We start from the raw sequence: 25,568 nt of genomic DNA, 5'->3' as shown, positions 1-25,568 counted from the left end.
TGAACTTGATTAAAGCCACATGGTGGATTGTAGGATTGTATTAGATTCAGGGACTCCAGGTCTTTATAAATTCCTATTATCTAATAAACATAAGACCCCAGAAATAGACTGGGTGAATCAACCTCTCTTTTTATTTTATTTTATATATGCATTTTTACTTTCCTATTGAAGAGAATCCACACAAAAACGGACAGTGTCCCTGCAAAATTGGACTGGCTCTAATTTTGAGATAGCCACCCTGAGTTTACCCCTCTGGTGCTCTGGGGAAGTTATTGATAACTACCATTAATCAAACACTGACTAAATGCCAGGCCAGGTTTGGGTTTGATGCTCTGCGTATAATAACATCTCATTTAATTATGACAACACCCCTATAACTCAGCTGTTTAAATTATATTATTATGGCTGTTCTTTGAATTTACAAAAGCAGTGCATGTTTATTGCAAGAAGTTGAAATAATAAAACAGACCAAAGATTAAAAATGAAAAAAATAAACAGTTTCATTGCCCTTTCCTCTCCATTATTGTTCTCATTCCCAGGACATAATTTTGGGGCTTTTGTTTGCAGTCTGATGTTTATCATTCCAGACATTTTCCATGTATAAATGGATATTTCTGTGTGTGCGTGTGTGTGTGTGTATGTATAGCTTTAGCTTTCTAAACAAGAATTGGATTGTATTTTAAAAATTGATTCAACTTGCTTTTATTTTATTCTGTCACAGGTGCCTTTCCCCAAATCAGTAAATTTCTAATGAATTTATAGTGTTCCATAGTATAGAGCAAAGTTTGGCAAATTATAGCTCTGGGCCCCACTGCCTGTTTTAAATAAAGTTTTATTGCAACACAGCTACACCCACTTGTTTACACATTGTCCATCTCTGCTTTCTCACTGCAATGGTGGAGTTGAGTAGCTGTAGCAGAGACAGAGACTCTGTGAATCTCAAACCGAAACTGTTTACTATTTGTCTCTTAAGACAAAAAAGTTTTCCAACCCGTGTTATCGATGAACCACAGTTCTTTTAACCGTTTTAGTGCTGATGGACGCTGACATTCTTCGCAGTTCCAGGCATTATTCTATGACAAGCTCTCTCTTATTTCTCCATTCACCCTTGCACTCTGTTAAAGAGATTCCCAGAAGAGGAATCACTGAATTAAAGGAAATGAACACTCTACATTGTGAGAGCTACCAACTGCCCCACACCCCAAAAGGTGGTACCAATTTATCCACCCTTCTCCAAAAGGCTGATATCAAACTTTTCAAAATTTCAGGGCAGCTACTGCCCTCGTATTTTTTTTAAGAAAATGTTCCTGAGCCTTTAAAAGTTTCATTAATTCAACCATATTCACAAGGCTTCTCGCAGGGCAAATCCAGGTTTTAAATCTAAGTCATTTGGACCAGTGCCCCTTCTGAAAATTTCTTGGCTCTCATATTAATTTTAATTCTAATTGCTAGTATTTGTTTAATTTTTTAAATGTGCTGAATTCTTTGCTTAGTACTTCAAGTGGATTATCTTATTTTATGCTTGCAACAAGATTAGACCCTAAGCAGGTACAGTATTATCCCTGTTACACAGATGGGGAAATTGAGACCACAGAGATTATATAATGTGGCTGATGTTATATAGATGATGTGCAAGGACTGGACTCAGGTAGTCTGATTTCTGAGCCTCCACTCTCCACTGGGGAGAAAACTGGATCTATAGAAGGACCCAGTGGGTTGTTGATATCAAAGAAATCTATTAAATAATTTGGTGGAAACTATCTTGGTCTCTACTGCAAGAAGCCAGGTGTGGAAATCTTTGCTTTATGAAACCAGACAACACAGTCAATGCATGTTCTGTTGTCAATAAACAAGCATGTAAACAGTATTCCATCAGGGCAGAACACCTAAAAGGCACCTACTGAGGACAAACGAGGAAAAGAAGAGGGAAGGAAGGGAGGAAGGTTAACTAAGCAGGTATCTGTGATTTTGGTTGATTTCTTTGACACTGGGAGCTGTGTACAGCAGTCCTTCAGAAAGGGACTTGAGTCAAGCCCTCTGGGTGGTAATTTCCTCTCCAGGACTTCCTAGCTTTATGACTTCAGGAATTCCCTCATTCTCTCTGTGCCTCAGTTTCCCCCCTGTAAAATGGAGCTAAGGATACTACTTGCTTGTGAAGTTGTGAGCATCTCAACCAATCACTTCCTAGGGAAGTGCTTAGCACATTTTCTGGCATGTTATAAGCATCTGATACATTTTAATAATTGTTGACATGAAATTTATTTCTCTCAAAAATGATTAATTCTTTTCCTAGCAGTGTAGCTAAAATTGGGCAAAACGCAAAAGTTTTGCAATACCAGTGTACCTTTGCTTCCACTCCCATCCCCATCCGATGTTCTCCCTTTTAATCCTGTCCTACTTTAGATCGTGCTGTTTGTGGTGTCCTTTTCCCAAATCCTAGGGTAGCTCAGCCTACCCAGCTCCGATTCAACTCAGTAAGGGGCCGATCAAGGGTCCCATCTCCTGAAACACCTGACTGATGCCTCCCTCCACGATGTACCCCTCCTGGCAGGCTGGGTTGGCGCCTCTCCTTTGGGGGAGCCCTAGGTTTTCTTTTTCTATCACACTTATGACCCTGCATCATGATCTTCATTTTATTCATCTCTCTTCCACTCTCTTTGAGTTTTTTAAAAAGCAAATGCACTATATATCCTTTGTCTCCGCACCCCTTCCCTTCACACAGTGCTAGGTAGACAGTAGGTACTCAGAGAACATATGTCAGGTGTCTATAATAATCCTGAAATGCATTAAGGAAAAGGCCACCTGTAGTGCTCACCCTGGTACTTCGAGGCATGTGTTTATAAGAGAAGGCTGTTTAGTTTCAGAAGAATTTATAACAATTGCAAAAACAGCAAAGCTGAGAAACGTACACAGCTACCAATTGATTTGATGCATTGAATTCTGTGCTGCTACACTTCCCTGGCCCTTTTCTCCTAAATGATTCACAATTGTCCTGAACACTGGATTTCCCAACAGTATGTTATTACAAACACGAAAACAGGCACCTCCGTTTATCCATTCATTTATTGCATGTGTTCTTATTTCTTTTGATTCCTCCTTTTCCCACTTCAAGTTAATCTCTCACCAATTTCCTCTTGCACTTGACTCTTCTGCTATACTATGGCACTACTGCACTTCCATAATCTCACTGAGCTTTTCACACATTCTCCCTTCTCCTCTGAGTACTCCCCCCTGCCCCTCATTCTTCCCCTGGATACCTTGTCTAAAAAACAAAATGAAAACAAACAAAAATACTAACACCTTTTCCTACTCTCCTAGACGAGGTTGATGCACTTTCTGTGTGCCATGAGCACATCTTGTGTTTTCACTGTGGCAAATGTTCTCTGTGTCGTAACTGTGGATGGACTCACTTTGCCCTCCCACCTAGATAGTAAGCTCCAGCTGTCTTCTTTGCTGTCATAGTCTTAGTAACTAAGACATTGTCTGACATCTGGGGATGCTTGAGAGATCTATCTGTCTATCTATCGAGACAAATGGATGGATAGACAGGCCAGTGGATTCTAAACATCATCCTGGTCTCTAGAAAAAGAAAGCCAAGCAAGACTCAGTCCTTGTCCTTGCAGAGCCAGTCTGATGTGTGGGAGGGAAAATCAGGCTGGAAATAGGGTCAGAATGAGGCAGGAAGAACTGATAAGAGAGAACTCACATTCAGGAGGAAGATCAAAAAGGCTGAGTCTGAGAAAGAGTCTTTGGCCCTGGTAGCTAGATGAGGAGAGGAGATGGGGAAGATGAATCCCCGCTATTAAACATCCCATTCAACCAGGAGAGCAAAGGGCCTCATGCTGAAGTTTATTGCTTCAGTTTCTAACCTTTCATAAGTGCTTACTTGGCAGCCCTATCGAGAGTGGTATTTGATTCTGGAAGCATCTTAAAGGAGCAGCGCCCGACCTTCCACTTTCCCTTTTTTCATTTAGGCCATAAAATATATTGGTTTTGTGCATTACTGCCATGGGAGAAAAAAAAATATCACATGTTAGTTTCCAAATGAAATGACATTTAGTAAAGTGTACATTTAAGATATTTTTCAAGGCTGGCTTTTAAAGGGTGCACAGGAAGGGTCTTTCTTCATCACAGGCAATAGGGAATTACAGGTGCTTTTTTTTTCTCCCCTTCTCTGAACCTCTCTCATAATGGTTATGGGGAAATATTTTTAAGGGCCTCATTAGGTCCAGAAATAACTTAGTCCTCAGAGAATAATTACATCCTGTTTGGGGTGTTGTTTGATGAGCATGGTTGCAACAGAAACACAGACCCACGATGGAACTCAGCCGTCTCGCACAACTGGCTCTGCGTCTTTAGGAAGGGAGAGGAGAGGGAATCATACATCTGCACTGGTGACCCCTCCTTGAAGAAGGAGAGGTCACTGGCCAGCTTACTCAGAAGGTGCAGATGTCACTGAGTTGACTCTCAAAGTGGCTGATAACACCTACTTCCAGCCAAAGAGGTAATGGCAGGTGTAGACTCTGTTAGGCAGGAGGCAGAGCATGCCGGTGGTGACATCCAATCCACAATTATTTATGGAATTGATCAAGAGCATGACCCCAAAGAAGAGGCAGGATGTTGTTACTAGAATATGGGCAAAACCATGTGGGATGGTGTGCAGCAAAAATTAAACAGACAAAACAAAAAACCAACCTGTCCACTATAGAGATTACTTGAAATGTCCTCTTTATTATCCCCAAGTCTCATTTTCCCTATTCAGCTTCATTTGAAGGGCAGCAGAGCTATTTCTTGGCTACTGTTATATGTTGCATTTGATATTCTCTGTAATGGGATCGTTATAATATCGTATCACTTCACACGGCTCAGGTGAGAAGGCTAGTTTTTCTTTAAACGTTGTCGTCGTGCTTCTGCGAGTCTAACAAATCCTTGTAATTTTTGAAGACAGATGTTAAAAATATTTGTCTTGTTATAAGAGGCAACATTTTATTTAATTATTGAGAATGAAAGCTGTCGCTATTAGTATAATGTTTTGAAAAACACCTATATTTCTGCAAGGCATTGATACTAAAATATTTTCTGATTATACATGCCCTGCATGTCATAAAAGATAATTTGAAAACTACAGAAAAGCATTAAGAAGAAAGTATTGGCCTCACTCTTTAATTGCATCAGCCATTTGGTTTTATGCTTTGCGTTTAGATATATTGTGGTCCATTTCGAGTTAATTTTTGTATAAAGTGTGAGGTGTGGTCAAGGTTCCTTTGTGCATGCGTGTGTGTATGGACATCCAGTTATTCTAACATCATTTGTTTTTGCATATATTACTTTTTGCAGTGTTGTTTAAAGGTGAGTACTATAGTCATTACGGTACATATACTTCTCTCAGTTTATGTAGTATCAGTATTTTGTTATACCACTTCAGTTGGCATATAGAAACTTATCACCCATGTTAATTAGCTTGATGGTGGTGATCATTTCACAATTTATACATATATCAAAACATCAAGTCAAACACCTCAAATACATACAATTTTTATTTGTTAGTTATACCTGAATAAGGATGGAGGAGGCAAAAAGAAACCTTGTCACTGTGTATGTCTCTTTAACCTCTTCTATGTTGTGTTTATCTGTCTTATATATTGTATATACACATGGAAAAGGTCATCATACAATTTATTTATTTATTTTTTGCTTTAACCCGCCAAACATATTTAATGAACTCAAGAAGGGCAGACTAGTCTATTCTATTTATATCCACCCACATATTTACCATTTCCTTTGCTCATCTTCATTCTTGTTCCAAGTTTCCTTCAGATACCGTATTCCATTTGTCTGGAAAACTTCCTGTACCAATTATTTTAAACCAGACTATTTACAGTGAATTTTCTTAGTTACCTTAGTATTTAACCTTCATTTCTAAAGGATATTTTCACTGGATTTAGGATTTGAGGTTCACAGTTTTCATTTTTTTTTCCAGCAATTAAAAAATGGCATGCTACTTTCTTTTGGCCTTTTGTGTGTGTGTGTGTGTGTGTGTGTGTGTGTGTGTATGTGGTTTTCAGTTTTGTTTATTTTTATTTTAAATGAAAAATCCAGTTATTTGAATTGTTGCTTCTTTACAAGTATCACATCATTTATCTCTGGCTATTTTCGAAGTCTTTCTTTTAGGCTTCAGCAGTTTGATTTGGTACATCTGGGTGTGGATTTCTTTGAGTTTGATGCTTTAGGGTTTAAGGAGCTTCTTGAACTTGTGAGTTTATAGCTTTTCCTAAATATGGGAAGTTTTGATCAATTATTTCTCCAAATAAGTTTTCTGCAGTGAACTCTATCCTCATGGTCTAGAATTCCAGTGACATGAATAGTATATCTTTGGTATTGTTCCACAGGTTCCTGAGTTTCTCTCTTTATTCATTTTTTTCCCCTCTTTTCTTTAGATTGGACACTTTTTATTGATATGTACTCAAATTCTATGCTTTTCCCCTACTATCTTCATTCTGTGTTTGATCTCATTCAGTGAGATTTTTCCCCCTTTAATTTAGGTTGTTTTACAGTTGTAAAATTTCCATTTGGTTCTTTATATCTCCTGTTTCTTTGCTAATACTGTCAATTTTTTTTCCTTTAAATGTGTTTTCCCTTACTTGTTGGAGCATTTTTATAATAGCTGCTTTAAAGTCTCTACTTGATAATTCCAGTATCTGTGCCATCTCAGTGTCTGTGAATGTCTTTTTTTCATGCAAGTTTAGATTTTCCTGGCTCTTTGTGGCTCTGTAAGTTTAGTTTTTATCCTGAGTGTGTTGAATATTACATTATGAGACTTTGGGTCTCATTTAAATCCTATGGAAGTTGTTGATATTTTTGTTTTAGCAAGCAAGCAATCCTGTTGGATTCAGGCTAATGTTTCTGACCTTTCTTCTGTGGCTTTTTTATTCAATACCAGTTCTGTTGTCAAAGCCTTTGCAGTAATAGTTGGATGTGTCCCGTGTGTGTGTCCAGTCTGGGACCTGGGCAGTGTCCTATCCCTTAGCTCAGTTCTCAAAGGTTTTGGCATCTGCTTACGGTGATATGTACTCGTGCAAATCAGAGGTGAGTCCAGGAGCTCTTAAAAAATACCGTGTGTTGTCATTTTCACAAATTCTTTCCTCTTTAGGATTCTCAAAATATTTTTTGTTTCCTAAGTTCCCCCCTCCTTTTTATTTTTGCCCCACACCCAGAAAGCTGGTGCTTTCTCTTAAACCCTGTCCATGTGCTTCTGCTCCTGAGCCCACATTTGGGCCCAAGTGGCAAGAGAACAAAAGAGAGAAATAAAGCAACGCTTTATGTCTGTGGTCCCTGCTGTTGCCACTGATGCTGATGCCACTAACGGTACCCTGAGATTTTCTAGAGACTGCAGCCTCAGGGAACAAATTAAATAAAAAAGAGAGAAAATAGAGGAAAAAAAAAGAAAGAGCAATAGGGATTTTCCCCATTCTCTTGCTTCTCAAGAGAAAACCACAGGGCTTCTCCTGGGTCTCTCTGTGTCTGTCTGTGGGTGTCCGACTGTGGGCTCTGGGCTACCTTGAATCCACACCAGGGGACACTGGCAGGGGTGTGCATGGTTAACTCACTACTGGTCTGGTGGTATTTTAAATTCTGGTCTTCTTTCTCACTCCACCTGCTACTGGTCACTTTAGCGGCTTCGTGCTTTCTGTAGGTTTTACAGCTGGGTTCAGTGGGAGGAGGCAGGTGAGGAGGGTTTACTCTCCATCTTGCCAAGAACCAAAACCTCGCCTCCCACTTCCTTCATTTTATTGTGGTAAAATACACATAAAATACAGTTTACCATTATGGAGATACCTTAAACAGATTCAAGTAGACCTACCATTCGATCCAGCAATCCCATTATTGGGCATCTACCAAAAGGAACAAAAGTCATTCTATGACAAAGATACCTGTACCCGAATGTTTATAGCAGCACAATTCACAATTGCAAAGATGTGGAAACAACCCAAATGCCCATCAATTCATAAATGGATTAGTAAATTGTGGTATATGTATACCATGGAGTACTACTCAGCTATAAGAAATAACGGTGATACGACATCTCTTTGGTTCTCCTGGAGAGAGTTGGAACCCATTATATTAAGTGAAGTATCCCAAGAATGGAAAAACAAGCATCACATGTACTCACCAGAAAATTGGTTTCCCCGATCATCACCTAAATGCACATTTGGGAATGATACCAATCGGATATCAGGCTGAGGTGGGGGATGGGGGGAGGGGATGGGTGTATGCCTACATGATGAGTGCGTTGCGCACCGTTTGGGGAATGGTCACGCTTGAAGGTGCTGACTGGGGGGGCGGGATGGGGGTATAACTACATGATGAGTGTGTTGCGCACCATCTGGGGAATGGTCACGCTTGAAGGTGCTGACTGGGGAGGGGGGATGGGGGTATAACTACATGATGAGTGCCATGCGCACTGTCTGGGGAATGGACACGCCTGGAGCTCTGACTTGGGGGGATGGGCGGTACCTGGGCAACGTATGTAACCTGAACTTTTGTACCCCCATAATAAGCTGAAATAAAACAAAAAAACTTCAAAAATAAAATGATCCTTTTTAATTTAAAAGAAAAATACAGTTTACCATTTTAACCATTTTAAAGGATACAATTTAGTGGCATTCAGTACATTTGCAATGCTGTGCAACTGTCATTATTCAGTTTGAGAGTGTTTTTGTCACCCCAAATAGGAACTCTATACCTGTTAGGCAGCCACCCCCCTCCCCCGTTCCCTTCCCCCAATCCTCTGGTGGCCACAAATCTCTGTCGCTAAAAGTTTTCCCACTTCCTTTTTAAAAACAGTTTATGGAGAAAATTTACATAAAATAAAGTCACCTATTTCAAGTATATAATTCCATGTGGGGATTTTTTTTTTTGTATATTTATAAAATTGTACCAATTTTCTTTTTAATCTTTTGGAATATTTATCCCCAGTTCTTTTCTCTTTAGCTATTTTTATTTTTCTCCCTTTTCTTGAATGAGTGATTTCAATGTTTTTTAACACAAAATAGGAGCCGTGACGTTTGTACCCTTTTGTAGCTTTTCCGAAAAACTAAATAGTGCCTTCTTAACATTTCCCGGGTCTCTATTCTTAAAAACCATGTTTCTAAATGCTGCATGTTATGCCATAATATCAGTGTATTATAATGTATTTTTTATTTTCCCATTATTACACATTGTAATGTTTATACTTTCTTTTTTCATAAATAATGCTATGGTTAATTGACAAGTAAACAGTTGTGCATATCTTGGCTTATCTTCTTAAGAGCTATTCTTAGAGGTAATATTTCTAGGTTAAAGGGCATAGAACATACTGATTTATAGATTTGAGCTCTGGTGCATCCTAAATAAAGATTCCTGGGTTTTGTTTTGGAGAAAGTAAAAAAAAACTTCCAATACAAAATGTATAAAATATACATCAAAAGTCACTTCCTAAACCTCCCTATCCCTTAGTAAAAGTTTCAGTAACTTGCAGTATACTGTCAGGTGCTAGGAATCAGGAGTTGTTTCATTGGTTAAGGAAATACTAGAAAGATACAGAAGAAATTGAGAATGCAGTCCTAATCTTTATTTCAGCCTAGTAGTTAGAGCTGAAGGTGGAGTCTGCGAGTTCCCATTTAGGTAGAGTGACCACCTTTCCCAGTTTGCCTTGAACGCCTCACTTCAATCTGTGTCCTTAGCATAATCATTTAACACCACCCCACGCAGCCCCCTTAACTCACGTATTTTTTCCTGTTTGGATGATAAATTATATGGTCACTCTAAAGCAGCATCCTTGGATGTTAAGAGAAACATGTTGGTAGGGCAAGGATGATTAGTGCATGGTGTATGTATTGCTAATCTCTCCTTCTTGATCTGATGGCAGATATCATGCATTGATCAGGGTTAATTTCTCTGCTACGTGCATTGATCTCAGAATCCTTCCCCAACGCAGTCCCGTGGGGACTTACTACCATCCAAATAGAACTGGACCATAGAATGCAACAGCCTGCTAGCCCAGGCATAGTGTAGGTGATATTACTGGCCCTTAACATTGGAGAAGACACCCCAGTGCCTTATCACAACCACCTCGAGTGTGCGTTTAGGGACGAATACCTGCCCCTGGTAGATAGGGCAAGAGGGGGTTTTCAGGCCGAGAGGGGAGCACTCCCCCTGGGCAGATTTTACCTCCCACACCCTCTCCTGCCCTTCTCTCCTCATCCCATCCCAATCTCTGACTCATCCTAGCTGTGTGTCTGGATCACACACTGGAAACTCCAAGTGAAGCTTGGGCTATATAGACCTAAAGAAAAATTAAATACATAATTAATGAATGTTCAGTTTTCTTTGAGCCAAGTGATTAAAAGTAACTTTCTATTTTCTTTTATCTTTCTCTTATGGAGAACTTTCTGACTCTCCCCCTCATTTTCTTTTCTTTGTAGGTTTCGAGACAACAGATGAATTGTGAAAGAGAGCAGCTAAGGGTAGGTGAACCGGCTTGCACAAAGCTTCCTGGTTCTCGTTTCTGTGTGATAAGCAAAAATTTCCTTGCCTCTCCCAAGACACAGGTTTTAAATAACAGGCTTCATCTGAAGACTGGTAGAGTTGAAAATATTTATCCCAGCTAATTTAGTATTGATTGAGCTGGTAAATATAGTATATCTTCTTCTGAAGTGCCATTATAGTAGATATGGATTTTTTGATTTAGATTCAGCAATAAATACTTCTCTTCTGGAATCTGTTTGACATCATTGTACTCTTTTTATGTACAACATGAGGTCTAAGTAATAACAAAGGTCAGAAGGATGTCTTACTGCCTTCTTAATGTGAATACCAGGCTGTTTGCTGAGTGGCTAAAATGCTCTTTTGCTGTTGGCTGGGGGAGGTGAGCAATGAATATGTCAAGGGCGTTTTCTAGGAGAATTCAAGTCATCCATAGACCTTTAGGTTTTAGTGGCATTTGTGTACCTGGGAGCGGGAGAATGAATTTTAAACCTCATATTCTATTTCTCTACTTAAAAATGAAACTGTCTTAGTGCTCAAGTATATTAAATGTAAAAAGTTTTCCCTAGATGAGGAGGGGAATGGTTTGCTTATAAATGGAGCTTGGTGGCATTATTCTGCTTTTATGGCATCTCAGTGGACATTCTTCTTGGCATGGGGATGGATGGCATTTGAAGAATATTGGGATTCTCTCCCCTATTTGTCTCCTTTTTAAATGCATTCATGTTTTGGGTGGATGAGTTTGGAGTCATGATTGGCTTCTCTTTAATGCCACTGAGGAAAGTTTGCCATTTTTATTGGACGATGTGCCTCAGAGTCATGTTTCCAAATTGTTATAAAAACTGGAGGCATCTAATTCTTTTTAAAATCACAACAGGTTTGGTTTGGGGTTGTGAGATCATTGTGCTGAGGGTGTCTAATAAATAAAAATAATTTATTAAATGAATCTAAGGCCTTTATACACTGCCTTGTAACTTTTGAGAGCATTTATCTAACAGTAGTCTCAAGGTAGCAATGACTTACAGGGTTATTTCCATTTCACAGATAGTTCTGGTGTCAGATTTGTTAAGTCCTTAGGTAAAACAAACAACAGAATCCAGTTGCAGGAAACGGAGAAAGTGAGTTGAGGTTTTCTCTTCCTTTTGTGCATTTGCATTTTATGCACTGTACCAGCACAGCAGGGTCCTCTCCATTAACCTCTCATCTCTACCCCCTATCTTCCTAAGTACCTGTGCCAACATTAGCTGTGACTCCTTCCTTCCTGAAACAGCCTTCAAGATGTTTTAAGCTTTTCTGAGCTCTCTTATTGCTTTTTTTTTTTTTTTCCTCTGCAGTCTGAATTACTGTTTCATCCTAGTAAATAATGTATCACAACTTCAGATTTCTCTTCCTGTTTGGATGGGGACGATGGCCAGAACTAGGTCAGAGCTAGATAACAGATAAAGGGGAATGTGTGCCTTTGTCTCCAGAGTCCTTGCTAAATTCGTGAGGATTGAGATAATATTGAAACCTCTATTGCAAATGACACTCACCTGGCAAATTAAGCACACAGGAGGTAATGAAGTGCTTGTTTGCAATTGGAGGGATTATTTCTCATTGATGAAGACATTGTCTACGGGGGGGGGGGGGGCGGTGTGGTTTAGGAACAGAAATGGAGTCCTCTCCTCTCTGTTAAATAAATTCAAACAGTGGTTTGAAATAATGATTCATTTAGTTTAGTACCAAGTGAGGCTCCTACAAACCCCTATGTAAGACCATCTCTAACATCATGCACTGGGGTCTCTGTTTGTTACTGCTGCTGTTGTCATTGTTTTTGCATTTTAAACTCATTTATATTTTGAATTAATAGATAACACATTTGGATGGATAGAACAAACATTTATATGATTCAACACTTAAATGGTTCCAAAGGGAATACAATGACGTTTCCCCTTCCCATTTAACTGAGGCATCCAGTTCCCTCTGGGAACTTTCTGTTTTGTGGCCTGTTTTTTGACACAGTGTAAAGATTGGCATATCCAACACCTCCTCTTTCTGATTTCCTTTCTTTTTCTCACAAGCCCTAAATTATTTTTTTCCGAAATGGACTCTGTGAAATGCTTGCTCTGTAAAATATTAAGAAGTCTGAAAAGAAATTCTATGATTAATTTTAGGAAATACAAAGTTAAAGAAAGTCAAACTTTTTTTTTTTTTTTACACTGCAAAACTTCTAAGATCCTATAATGTGCAGAGGTGAAATAAAGAGAGATGGATATAAACAACTTTTTTCAAACTCAGCTGATCGCACAGTAGTTTTAGTTGTAGAACATGCTCTAAGAAATACTTCTGAAAATTACATCAGTTTTGTCAGGATCCTATTGTCTGTGAGTTATAGAAAAGCTGACTAAGAGTTATTTAAAAGATAAAAACATTTAATCACCTCCTGGTTCCAGGGTTGATCCAGAGGATTTTTGGTATCAAAGCAAGGTTTGGAATCTTTATGGTTTTCTTGGCCTTTCTTTCCTTCTTCCAAGATGGCTGCCTTCCTCTCAGCATCCCTTCCTGCCTTGACAACATTCTCCTCAGGAATCCTTATAGCTCTTGAATTTTGTTGGAGGAAAATCATTTTTAGAAGCTGCCTCTGCAAATGTTCTCTTACATCTCATTGGTCAATGTCTACATCAATCACTGGCAAGAGGACCTGGGATCTCAGTGATTGGCTATAGCAATTACAATTCTTCCTCAACATCAGGCACATTATCACCTAAACAAAATCAAAATTTACTTAAACTGGAGCAAGAGGAGAACGGGCTTTGGTATAATTACCCAACAGAGTCTGCCACAAAAGAAATTCACAGGGGTCCACTATGTTACTCATGTCATTGGCTTCCCATCAATTCCTTTCAATACTCCCTTTCACCCCACATTTATAGCTATGGGAATCATAGACAGATCCTAGCAACTGCCTGAACTGTGGCTTGTAGAATTCGACAGAGAGGCCTTCTCTGCCAACTTTTATTTCACAGGTCACATCTCTCCATCCTAGCCTACTTTTCTACCCAGCTTGGCACTGCCTTTGTATTTTGCCTTGTGTTCTTTGGTACTGTTCTGAATGCATCAGCCAGTTACTCCTAAGAGATGATTCACCTTTCTTAAAACTATTGAGATTACTCATGTTGCCGATAAGTAAACTGTACAACAGGAAACCTATTCATTCCTCCACTCTAAGTTTTGTCAATCTAGAGTAGACTGAGTCTTATTCTGATTTTATGTTTCAAATTGTTGGCTGGATTCTTTTGGGGAGGTGGTCCATAAGAGCTCACCATGGAATCTGTGCTTTAAGTACTCCTGATTCTATGGGCTGTGTCTACCAGCTTGTCCCACGATCACTGCTGATCACTGCCAACAAGTCATGGTAACAGTTGTGCACTTGTCATAACTCACCTATCAACATGTACCTCTCTAGCATCTGGACCAACAGGTGGACAAATAAATATCTAAGAGACAAATTAAATTACCCCAGTAGCCTTTTGTTTTCATAAGCAATCTACCAGTTGGAAAGATCTGTGGTCATAGGGGTGGGAGATTCAAATGCCCACTTTTCTTAGCAGTTATAAAATATTTGGTTACAAAGGGATCTTTTGTGCTTTGGGTAACAGATGTTAGTTTGGGGGCTGATTAACAAATTTGGTCAGAAAACTGCTAAGTAGGCAAAGGCATGACCCCGGGGTGGATCAAGACCTGTTGTGTGGACCCAAATCCTGTCCTGCAATATTAGCATTGTAGGAAGAGTGGTTAGGGTTGTTGGAGCTCTGGATGTGGCCTTAGGTTCAAATCCCATTTCCAAATGCTCCTTAGTCTCAGTCTCTCGTAGCTTTGCTTTCCCTGAGTGTAAAATGGGAATATTTTCCTCATAGGATTGTTGAAAGGATAAAACAACATACTTAAAGCATTTCCAAAATAGCATATGCCACAGAGTCAACAAGGTTAGCTGTTGTTAATATAGTATTATTCCCAATAATTATCTCATTCCTCTTACTCCCGGAAATACTGGGCTTGGGGACACAGGGCATATCTACTGCCACCCAGCTTCCCTCATTGAAAGACAATTCAAAGGGCAAGCTCTGTAGGTGATGGCTTGGTGGTGTATTCTGGGGAAAACTGCCTCTCAGTTAAGGTTGCTTTGAGGCCGGGCGCGGTGGCTCACGCCTGTAATCCTAGCACTCTGGGAGGCCGAGGCGGGTGGATCGCTCGAGGTCAGGAGTTCGAGACCAGCCTGAGCAAGAGCGAGACCCCGTCTCTACTAAAAATAGAAAGACATTATATGGACAACTAAAAATATATATAGAAAAATTAGCCGGGCATGGTGGCACATGCCTGTAGTCCCAGCTACTCGGGAGGCTGAGGCAGTAGGATCGCTTAAGCCGAGGAGTCTGAGGTAGCTGTGAGCTAGGCTGACGCCACGGCACTCACTCTAGCCTGGGCAACAGAGCGAGACTCTGTCTCAACAAAAAAAAAAAAAAAAAAAAAAAAAAAAGGTTGCTTTGAATGCAAATGAGAGAAACTGATTTGGGTTTCCCTAAGCAGAAAAGGCATGCAACTCAAGCCTCCCAAGAACAGATATTAGAACTGGAAAGCTGTCAGAACTTACATGGCCCTCGCTTATCTCTTTGTTTTTTTTTGTGGGCCCATTCTGGATTTGTCTTTTAAGAAAGGCTCTCTCTACCTTTATATACAATGGCACCTTCCAGCCTTTGTCAATGCATCCTGGTTACAAATTCCTGGAAAATAAGTCTGACTGGCCCAGTCTGACTAATTTGTTCACTCTGGTCTAATTCAATCTGCCCAGGAAAATGGTATAAATAAACTTAGTTGCCCAGAGCCAATTATCGAGGGAGGGCTCCGATATCAGGGAAAGGGAGTTGTTGCTCTTGACACGAAGATGTCCACTATATCCTCAAAACGTGGGTGTCACAGCTGAGCAAAGGATCCTGGAAAATACATGTGCTACACTCAGCTCAGCATTTGCCCATACGTAAGACACCTACCCTGTGTGACAGTCACAGCTCTCAGGTCACGCCAAGTCACTGAGAAAGGGTGGAATCACTTGGAAAGTTACTCCCTTTTGAGTTCTCTTTGGGTATTTTGTATGTCAATGAGGAACTATCAGTTTACACTAAAGTGTCTTTAATCAGGCTCTCACACAGGTTTCTAAGATTTCTTTTTTTAACAGAAAGGGAATGTGCCTCAGGCTTAGAGCCTGGAGCCCAAAAGCATCACTTTAGACTTTGAAAACATTGTTTGCAAAATATAGTAGTTAAGAACCAGGGGCCTGGAGCTAGGCCTACTGAGATAAAATTTAGAATTTGCAATTTAGTACTTTGTAGCCTTATGCATGTTACTGAAATCCTCTGCACCTAAGATTCCTCATCTGTTCAATGGAGGTAATAATTGCAACTGTTTCATAAGTTGTGTGTGTTTGTCTGTGTGTATGTACTTGTGTCTATATGCATACAAACAAAGATTAAAATAATTACTGCATTTGAGGTTGTTGGAATTGTATCTGGTGTAGAAAAGGCCCTTAATAATGGCTAGATATTAATTATTTTTTCCATTAGCTCTTATTTAAGACTACCGATACTGGTTTTCCATTTACAGCGGCAATACAAAGTTTCCTTGGTGCACTTTGGATTTTATGTTCCATTTGTTTAGATTAAAAATGAGTTGCTTTAAAGATACATATTAACTGCATAATTTCACAGATTGCTCACAGTTATGACAAAAATTGTGACACTGGAATGCAAATGACTGAAGTTTTAGAAGTACTGAAATGATGGTGCCAGCCTTGTGAAAGAGGTTGTAGAGCAGATCTGCATTGTCAATATTTAATTTGCCAGTTAGAAGCGAGTTTCTCATTGCTGCTAGATATAAGAGCAATGTGGATTGCATAATGCAAATTGCTAATGATCCTCTTGGCTTAAACTCATCGCCTTCATTTGGACATCAGATAATGAAACTTCGGACTGCTTTGGAATTGAGCTATGAGAATCAGAGATACCCTTCTCCCTGCCTCTAACCCCACCCCTCCCTTTAAAAGTCCAATCTACCATTTCTCAGTGGCTCTTAGGATGGCAGGGAAGGAACTCTAAGCACTCCCCCACCTCACACATACCTTGGTGAGACTTCACAAGATTTACGTATTCCTGACTATAGTTTTAGGATGACTCATTGTAGCAATGCTTGCTCCCATTCATTTATTTACTCAAGAAATATTTTTCCAGCACGGCCCATATGGCAATCACTGTGTTAGGTAGTAGAGGTGTAATGATATACTTAAACCTACCCGGTTCTTGGTCTTCTATACCTAACAGCCTAGTGGAAAAGACATGCATTTGGCAAATAAACATTGACAACCATTGGCCAAAAAAGTCTAATGTGAAACCGATGAATATGAGAAATACGATATGCTGTGTAAAAGGCCACGGCTGGAAGAAGCTCACCCAGTTGACTTCCACGTATCAAACTTACCAGATTAATACACACTGTCCAGTCTCTTTATAAAACGTATTGGCAGATGTGCACGGCCTCCTGTGAAGTGGCTGTTTTGTACAAGTTTACCTTTCTCTTCACCCGTTGCGGTGCCTGCTTGCCAAGAGTCAGTTGTGTTTGTTCCCAGGGCTGCTTCTGCCAGCTGTACTTGTTACTGTAATTACATTATTTAGTGGAATATTGTGTAAACTGATGAAAAATGAGTGCAGTAAGAAAAAGAGCTGTTTCTGTGAAAAACTAAGTTAAATGCTTTGGAAACGTTGCATGAAAAGGGGCCTCAGAAATTACTTTGATTAGCTGTGGGTGAGGGGACTGCAAAATGTTAGTGAAAAAGAACCCTCAGAAATTGGGTAAAGTTCTGCAATCAAAATCTTTCCAGTGTGTCTTGACTTTCTCACACTAAGCAAAACCAGAACTGATACTATAGACCAGGGGTTGGCAAACTTTTTCTGAAAAGGGCTTGATTGTCAACTATTTTCATCTTTGCAGGGCATAGGACGTCCATTGCAACCCCTCAGCACTGACAGTGTAGCACAGAAGCGGCCACAGACAAAATGCATGGTTGAGGCTTTGTTCCTATAAAACTTTATTTGCAAGAACAGGACGTGGGCCACAGTTGCCCGACCCCTGCCAGAAATTGAAATGTTAGTGAGATGTATGTGGGAAAGACATTGAGGATGTTTATCAACAGATAACTCACAAAAAGGCCTTAGACTCACACCAAAGATCAAAAATTAATGCACATTCATATCTTTACAGTACAAAAAAAGGTCGAAGGTATTTCTGTATCACTTCAAATGAGCTTCCTTACTTTAAAAGGCTTCCAATTAACTACCTTCCCCCATTCCCAAATGAGATGGCTTTTAAAGTCTAGAATAGCTAAGACTAGGGCTTGAAACACCAAATAAAATGATGCTTATTTTTATGTTCTAACCCTTATGACTCAGAACCCCATCTGTCTACGATAGAAGAACCAATTTATCGTTTTTTATTGGATCCCCCAGCAAGTAATTTCTGGGACTCCCCAAAGGGGGTGACATTTTCCACATCTTTTCCTGGTGCCTCTCCTCTGCAAACTGTTGTTCGGCTGCTCTGGAGCATTCCCCTTTCATAAGAGAAGTTGAGGCACCTGTTTCTCCAGAGTGTTGTGTCTTCAGAGCCAGCTCTCTGGAAGCTTGGACACCATTCTCTGTGTTTGCATCCCAAATGATCAGCTAAAGCCAGACTTGAGTGATTAACTCAAGGGGTAGCAGAAATCCAGGGTAGATGGTGACTGTCAGAGAAGACCCTCAGGGTGCAGGCTTGAGAGCCTCACCATCAGTGAGATTTCATATCCGTTCATGTGTGTGGGGTGTGTGTGTGTGTGTGTGTGTATGTACGCGTGCAAGAAAAAACAACTGGTGGATGGTTGCTTGCTTTGATCTTATATAACTAATGGTACCATCTTCATGATTTTCTCCACGCAAAGAGAATTTGCCCCAAAGTAATTAGTTCTTTACTTCTTGAAACTGCAGAAACTCAGACCACTAGATCGTCTCCAAGGGAAGCTTTCCTACTAAAATAAGAAATTCATAAATACATAAAAAATGTTAAAAAGAATGCTGTCTTCACAAGACCTTGCATCGCACGCTCTTCCTTATAGATCGTGTGTGCTCCCCGATTTTTGCAATAACATTAATTGATGCGCACGAAGGAATAAATCAAGAAATCAGCCAAATAGTTACAGATTTTCATTTCTCCAACTTCATTGTGAAACATGATTAATTAAAGAAAGGTCCAGGTAGCCACCTTCCTTCATCTTTGGTGCTGAGTCCTGTGATTCACATATATGTTCGTTAATTGTCTTTCTTTGAGTCTCCCCCGGCATTTCAACACTTTCTTTGGGGAACTCTCCAGTATTCATTCTCCCTTCCTCTTGCCTTAATTTGAGCCCATTATCCCTCGTCATCATGTCCCTTTTCCCGGGCAAATCCATGCCATTTCATGCTTTATCGTTAAATCGGGATCAAACGGCTTCAAGCAAAACCGCTAATAATGCTGACATTTTAATTTGTCATAGACACTCTTCGTTTCTATGACTGATGCCTCAGTGAGGACTCATCTTCCTGCTCAGTTCCTTCGAGGACTAAATACCATTCCAGGGGAAAAAAATATCTGATAGGGAAGGGGAATTGGGCAGGAAGCAAATAAATAGGGCATCTGCAGTTTCCCCTGCGTGGTGGTAGGAGGAAGCAAGCAGGTTTCAGTGGGAATGAGTGAAGAGGGGGCAACGCTTTCCTTCCTAGTGATGCAGACAAGCTGTCATGGGACAGCCCTGAAAAAAACAGCACTGAGACAGCAAAGCCTCCCGCCCTCCTTCATAGCCTGAGATAAACCTAGTTTAGGCTGTGCATGCGTGCAGGTAAGTAGTGGGTCCAGGGAGCACATGCTTGCTGTTGTCTGCAGCCGGCAGACATTTCTATCCAAGGTAGCCAGCACTCCCTCGTGCTCCTGGCCTTAATTCCCCTCCCTCGTGTGTGCAGTCTTGGAGGGATGATGCATCAAGACAGCGCTCCCTAGCCAACAGTGGATATGGCCAAGTCAGGACTACTGGATTCTCTCTCCCGAGACTTTGGATGTTGAGTGCTGTGACGGCAAATAGGGAAAAAAGACAAGTATGATTAAAAACCTGAGGTTGATTCAGGTAGGACTGAGTGGAGAAGCAGTTCCCAGGGCTGGCCCCCGGGTTCCTGTCTTTTTATTTAAGCCTGGGTGTCTATCCCTCCATCCCTTAAGCTGCCTCATATCATTCAAGTAATCTCCTTTTCCACTGAAGTTAGTCAGAGCCCATCCCTTTCTTCCTGTGATCAAAGATTCCCCACTGACACACTGGGGAAATCTGCTAAACTTGGGGAATCGCAGAGCCAAGGGTTTGGTTAAAGGTTTGCGGAAAGCCGACGTCATGATGTCCCATGACACTTCCCTGATGCCCCTGCAGGCTGGCGCTGCCTCTTCAGTATGAGCAGCCAAGAGAAAGGAACTACCGGTTTACACCATGCACAGGGCTACGTGTTTTACTTACATTTGCCCATTTTCTTGAGTGAGTTGTGGATCCTCATGAGCCAGGGAAACACAGGGAGAGAGAGAGAGAGATCTGTGTTTCAAAGTCTTTGAAGCCCTGTCCTTTCCTGAAAAAGTAAGATATTTCTCCCAATCATGGGACCACTCAGATCTCTGTAGTTAAAGGAGGGGGGTGATATGATATGACATCATCACACATCCCTCCGAGAAGTCAGTCCTTCTCAGAGTATCCTTCAAGGGCCACCTATATTTATAAAAAAGCATCATCTCCTCAACTCTGCCCCAGACGTATTGGATCAAATATTTGGGGATGGACACTAGGGAATACCTATTTTTAACCCATTTCTTGGGTGGCATATCAGAGAATGAGAGTTGAGAATAGTGATTTTCAAACTTAGCTAGTAAAATGTTTTGAAGTCTTAGTCTCATCCTAGAGACACAGCTGGGCCTTCATATCCAGAGATCCTGCATCATGGATTCAACCAACCATGAATCAGAAATATTCAAAACAAAAACGAAAACAGAACAAACAACTGTGTCTGTCTGTACAGAGCACCGAATTTTTTGTCAGCATTCCCTAAACAATACAGTATGATTATTTACATAGCACTTACATTTTATTAAGTATTATGAGTAATCTAGAGATGATTTAAAGTATGTGGAAGGATTCGCGTAGGTTACATGCAGATGAGACTCCATTTTATATCGGGAACTTGAGCATCTGTGGATTTTGGTGTCCCCAGGATGTCCTGGAATGAATCATTACCATATATGGAGGAACAACTATATTGAACTATCATGTTGTCATGGATTGAATTGTGTGTCTCCAAATTCATATGCTGAAGTTCTAACCCTCCGTACCTCAGAATGTGACTGTATTTGGAGACATGGTCTTCAAAAAGGGAACTAAGGTAAAATGAGTCCACGTGGGTGGGACATGATCCAATGTGACTGGTGGTGACTGGTGTCCTCGTAAGAAGAGATTAGGACACAGACACGCACAGAGGTGAAACCGTGTGAAGACACAGGGAGAGAAAATGTCCCTGTACAAATGAAGAAACCAACCCTGCTGACACCTTGATCTCAGACTTCTGGCCTCTGGAACCATGAGAAAATAAATTTCTGTTGTTTAATTCTTTGTTACGGTAGCCCTAGCCAACACGTTTCGGCCTTGTGAGGATCCAAGAAGTTGCTGCTGAAATCACAAACAAAAACAAACTAAACAATCAAACAACAGAAACAAAAACATCCAGAATTTTATAGTTGATTCTGATGTGTACTAGTATCTTTAATTTAATTACATATTTTCTGTCCCCAATATTGCCCTATTGGCGTGCAGTTTAAAATCAGTTATGGTACAATATTCCATGTGTGTGTGTGTGTGTGTGTGTGTGTATTTTCTAATCAGATGGATTTAGTGAAGCCTTGGTTGGCCTGTGTGGGCAGAGAGAGGAGCAGATGAGTGTGTGAGTCACAGCCTTGTTAGTTGGTTTCATTCTGGAGTCTACAGACTCCTGGGAGGCCACTTCTCTATGCAGACTCATTTGTAACCTTATCTAAATGAGCAAGCAACTGGTGTTTGGAAGAATGTTTGCATTCTAACCTTTCATGCTTTAGTGTCTCTAGCTTACTTAGAAATTTTGCTTTTATCCAGCTTTCTTAAATTGCCCATGTCTTATTCCTTGGAGAGGTGATCTGATGGAGTCAGGTAATCTGCTTTCCTCGCCTGCCAGTCTGGCCTTGAATGCCCGTCTTCCCTGAGCTCCACCTGCCCACTCTTGTGTGCAGCGTCATCTCTGTGCTCCCTGCCTGGTTCCTCCATCCGCATTCCTCATGGTTTTGCATGTGTGTTCTGAGCCACCTTCTGCAGCAAAGCTCTCATCTCTCTAAGACCGTGACTCTTTTTTAAAAATTGACAAAAATTGTATATATTTATTGTATACAACATGAAGTTTTGATAAAGGTGTACATTGTGGAATGGCTAAATAGATCTCATTAGCATATGCATGACCTCACATATTTATTTTTTGTAGTGAGAACACTTAACATCTACTCTCTCAGAGATTTGCAGGAATGTGGTACATTGTCATTAAACAGAGTCACTATACTGCACCACAGGTCTCTTGAATTCATTCCTCCTGTCCAAGTGAAATTTTGTGTCCTCTGACCAATATCTCTCCATTCCATTCACTTCCTAGACGTTGGCAACCACCATTCGACTCTTTGCTTATGTGACTTCAACTTCTTTAGATTCTACACATAAGTGAGATCATGGAGTATTTTGTCTTTCTGTGGAAGGGACTGGCCCTTGTGTTGTCTCGCTCAGTAGCTTGTGGAAAGCTCTGCACCTAGAGAATAATAAATAAATATTATTGATCAATTGAAGTGGCTCAATTCAGGGGAAAAATGTTTCCTGAACATCCAAATCACTTCAGAGTACTTCATAGTACTTGCTTAAAGCCAGTAGGCATTGTGCACCTCCAAAATGCTAAATGTTTTACACATTAATTCATAGGAAAATTGTCTTGAATCCTTATTGGTAGAGGAACAAAGAGAGGCTAAGGGTTAATCCTAAGAATCACAGCTAATGATGGAGCTGAGTATTGAACCCAGGTCTGTTTTCTCATTTCAAAACTTGTTTGGGCCACCATGATACCCTGACGCCGTGTCCACTTGGATGGTCTGAGCTCAAGGGAAGTGTGCACCCTCTTTGGGGAAAGGAGCTAATTTGCTCAGTCCCATTGTAAGGTTAAGATAAAAGAAGAGTATGGTGTTTTATCTCTTTGGATTTTAGGGTTAGATCTAGGATTGAGGCCAACTCTTTGCAGATTCCAACTCTGACAGCTGGAAAATGTCTCACCTGGTTGGTTAGCTCTTTAAGTAGCTATGAAATCAGCTGAATATTTTATGTGCAAAGATTTAGGTGCTACCAGTTAATTTCTTTGACATCTATCTTCTCAATCCTGCTTTATAAATAGGGGGATGTTGTTGTTAAACGTGTAGAGTTTCTTTTCCAGAAGAGTAGCTAGAGTCTTAGGAATCCAGTGTTCTAGTTGAAGGCCCCTCTACCACCATCAGGACTGCAGTCATTGAGTAGGTGGGTGGTTGAAATAGTTTTTCTTTATATACTAGAGTTTTCCATGAAGAAAAGGAAATAAAATACAAAGATTTGGTTCAACAAGAGGAAAATTTGACATCAACCCTATCTTCTGAGCTAGTGAGTCGCAGAAACCCTCTCTTTCCAGCCGTTTACTGATTTTGAATCCTATTTATTTTGTAAAAAGAGATTAGTCATGTAGCGGTTTGTATACTGAAACTGTAGAATTTGCCACTCCAAAGAGATGTGGAAATGCCTTTCCATGCTTCTAACAAACAATAACAGATTGAGCACACAGAGCATCTGTTATCAGTTAATAAATTAAGATGAAGGGAAACACAGAGACTCTATACCAGGCATGGCCAAGGTAGAGGTCATGTGTCAACCCTCAGCTTTCCATGCCTGCTGTACAGGCCCTGACAACAGATCACCGTGCTCTTTTCCCTAAACACAGAAGGTGATCTTGAATGCTTAATTTAGACAGAGTCCTTCCAGGCAGCCAGAATGACTAACCTGGAGTTGGTGTTCATGTTAAAATGTATTATATTTGTATTAGTTTTGTTTTCATTGCTTTTCTAACAGATTACCACAAAAGTAGTGGTTTATAGAACCCGAATTTATTATCTTTCAGTTCTTTAAAGGTCACAAGTGCAAGATGGGTCTCGCTGAGCTAAAATCAAGGTGTGGGCAGGGCTGTGTTTTTTCTCAAGGCTCTGGGGGAGAATCCATCTCTTTGCTCATTCTGGTCATTGGCAGAATTCAGTTTCCTGCAGTTGTCGAATTGAGGTCTCTGTATCCATGCTGGCTGTGAGCTGACAGTCATTCCCAGCTTCTAGGGGCTGCAGCATTTTAAAAATCATGGCCCCTTCCTCCATCTTCAAAGCCAGCCATCGTGGAGTGAGTCACTCTCAGGATTTGATTCTTTCCTGTCTCCTCTTCTGTCGCATCTGCCTGATGGATTCCTCTTCTGCTTTTAAGGGTTCATGCGATTACATTGGGTCCACCCACGTAATCCAAGATATCTCCCTATTTTAAGATCCATAATCATAATTCTCTCTGTAAAATCCCACTTGCCAGGTAACAGAACATGCTTATGTCTAACGCCAGTAAGCAAAGATCACAGGATATGAAATCCCATCCCCCTATGCATTCCCTGTGCCCAGTCTAAGTGGACTGATTCCATGTGTGCATTCACGCACTGCACACACTTTATCTGTGTTCTGGGATTAGCCACCTCCATTTCCCTACGTAATTTCCAAAGTCAGAGGCTGGAGCATCCAGGACCACCATCCAGGGCGGCAGCCCAGCGTATTCAGGACTCACCTCCACCTGCCTTACGAACCTCTTCTTTCACAGGCCCTACTGGCATCTGGCTCGTCTTCATTTAGCTCGTGGAAAATGAAACGTTATTGGAATGACTGTCTTAATAGCACTGACTCTTGGATACTGTTTTATTATCTACTTGTTCAATTGACTTCTACTCACAACATATATGCGATAAGGTAATGAGAATGCAAAAATTATTGAAACAAGAATCATTTCTATATGTCACCTAAATGTGGAATAAAACACATGGGTGGATGAGTGAATGAATGGCTCTAAAGACTCTTGGGGATGCCTCCAGCAGACGATTTGGGGGCCCTGACGTTTTTATCTCATCACTCACTTCTGTACGCCAAAGGGTGCTTCCTGTAGACACCTATGAACTTCCCCACAGGGGCTGTTTTTCTGGCTATCGGTTATGTTCTACTCATGCTCAGAGCAAGCCAGAGCATCAGGGTATTAGTGCCCCTGTGAGAGGCGCTCAACTCTGGACAGACCGGGATTTGGTGGGTCAGTGCCCCAGCTTCCTCACATGTTGGGTGGGGTGGCTCTCAGGTATGTTCCACCATCTCCCAGAGTTTCACAATGGGGAGTCCACGCTAAAACAGTACCTTCACCATGAAGAGAGACCCCTTAGCTCAACAATTCCTTCAAGCAAGCTTTTGTGAGTAGTAGATTTTCTATCACACTGGCTTTATGCATTCGTTCTTTTTTTCCCCACACTCCTTTTTCTCCTCTCCTGTGTAACACATCACTGCTGTTCTTGTGGGGATTCTTGGATTAGTGAATGGGTTTGCATGAGACTGCAGCTTGGTTATTGACTCATACTGCATTTGTCAACTGTTAGGAAACTTGTGCTGGGCTGACAGAGTGATTGAAGCATCTGATTTTGATGGGACAACGTCCTGCTCACGTCTGAGGGGATCCACGTATTGGCTACTATGCTGTGCACATTTCTATTTGCTTCAGTGTGGTTTCTCATTTACAGGTTGCTTTTAACAATATAGATGCTCTCCTGGATAGGAAGCATGGAGGC

The 25,568-nt window shown here is 40.7% G+C and overlaps 1 protein-coding gene across 19 annotated transcripts in view; it reads left to right on the top strand.

The window, feature by feature from the left end:
• The window catches only part of RBFOX1 (RNA binding fox-1 homolog 1), a 1,926,172-nt gene that overhangs the window by 1,356,738 nt on the left and 543,866 nt on the right, over positions 1 to 25,568 (top strand). For all 19 annotated transcript variants that reach the window (XM_069486148.1, XM_069486147.1, XM_069486173.1 and 16 more), the window contains one exon: positions 10,464 to 10,505. In XM_069486148.1, coding sequence (XP_069342249.1) covers positions 10,464 to 10,505 — 42 coding nt within the window. The remainder of the gene's footprint in view (positions 1 to 10,463; positions 10,506 to 25,568) is intronic.

This window comes from Eulemur rufifrons, chromosome 14 (genome assembly GCF_041146395.1).
Source record: "Eulemur rufifrons isolate Redbay chromosome 14, OSU_ERuf_1, whole genome shotgun sequence".
NCBI classification, from domain to species: domain Eukaryota; kingdom Metazoa; phylum Chordata; class Mammalia; order Primates; family Lemuridae; genus Eulemur; species Eulemur rufifrons.
Note: the sequence above shows the minus strand (reverse complement) of the source record. Positions and strands in the feature narration are given on the sequence as shown.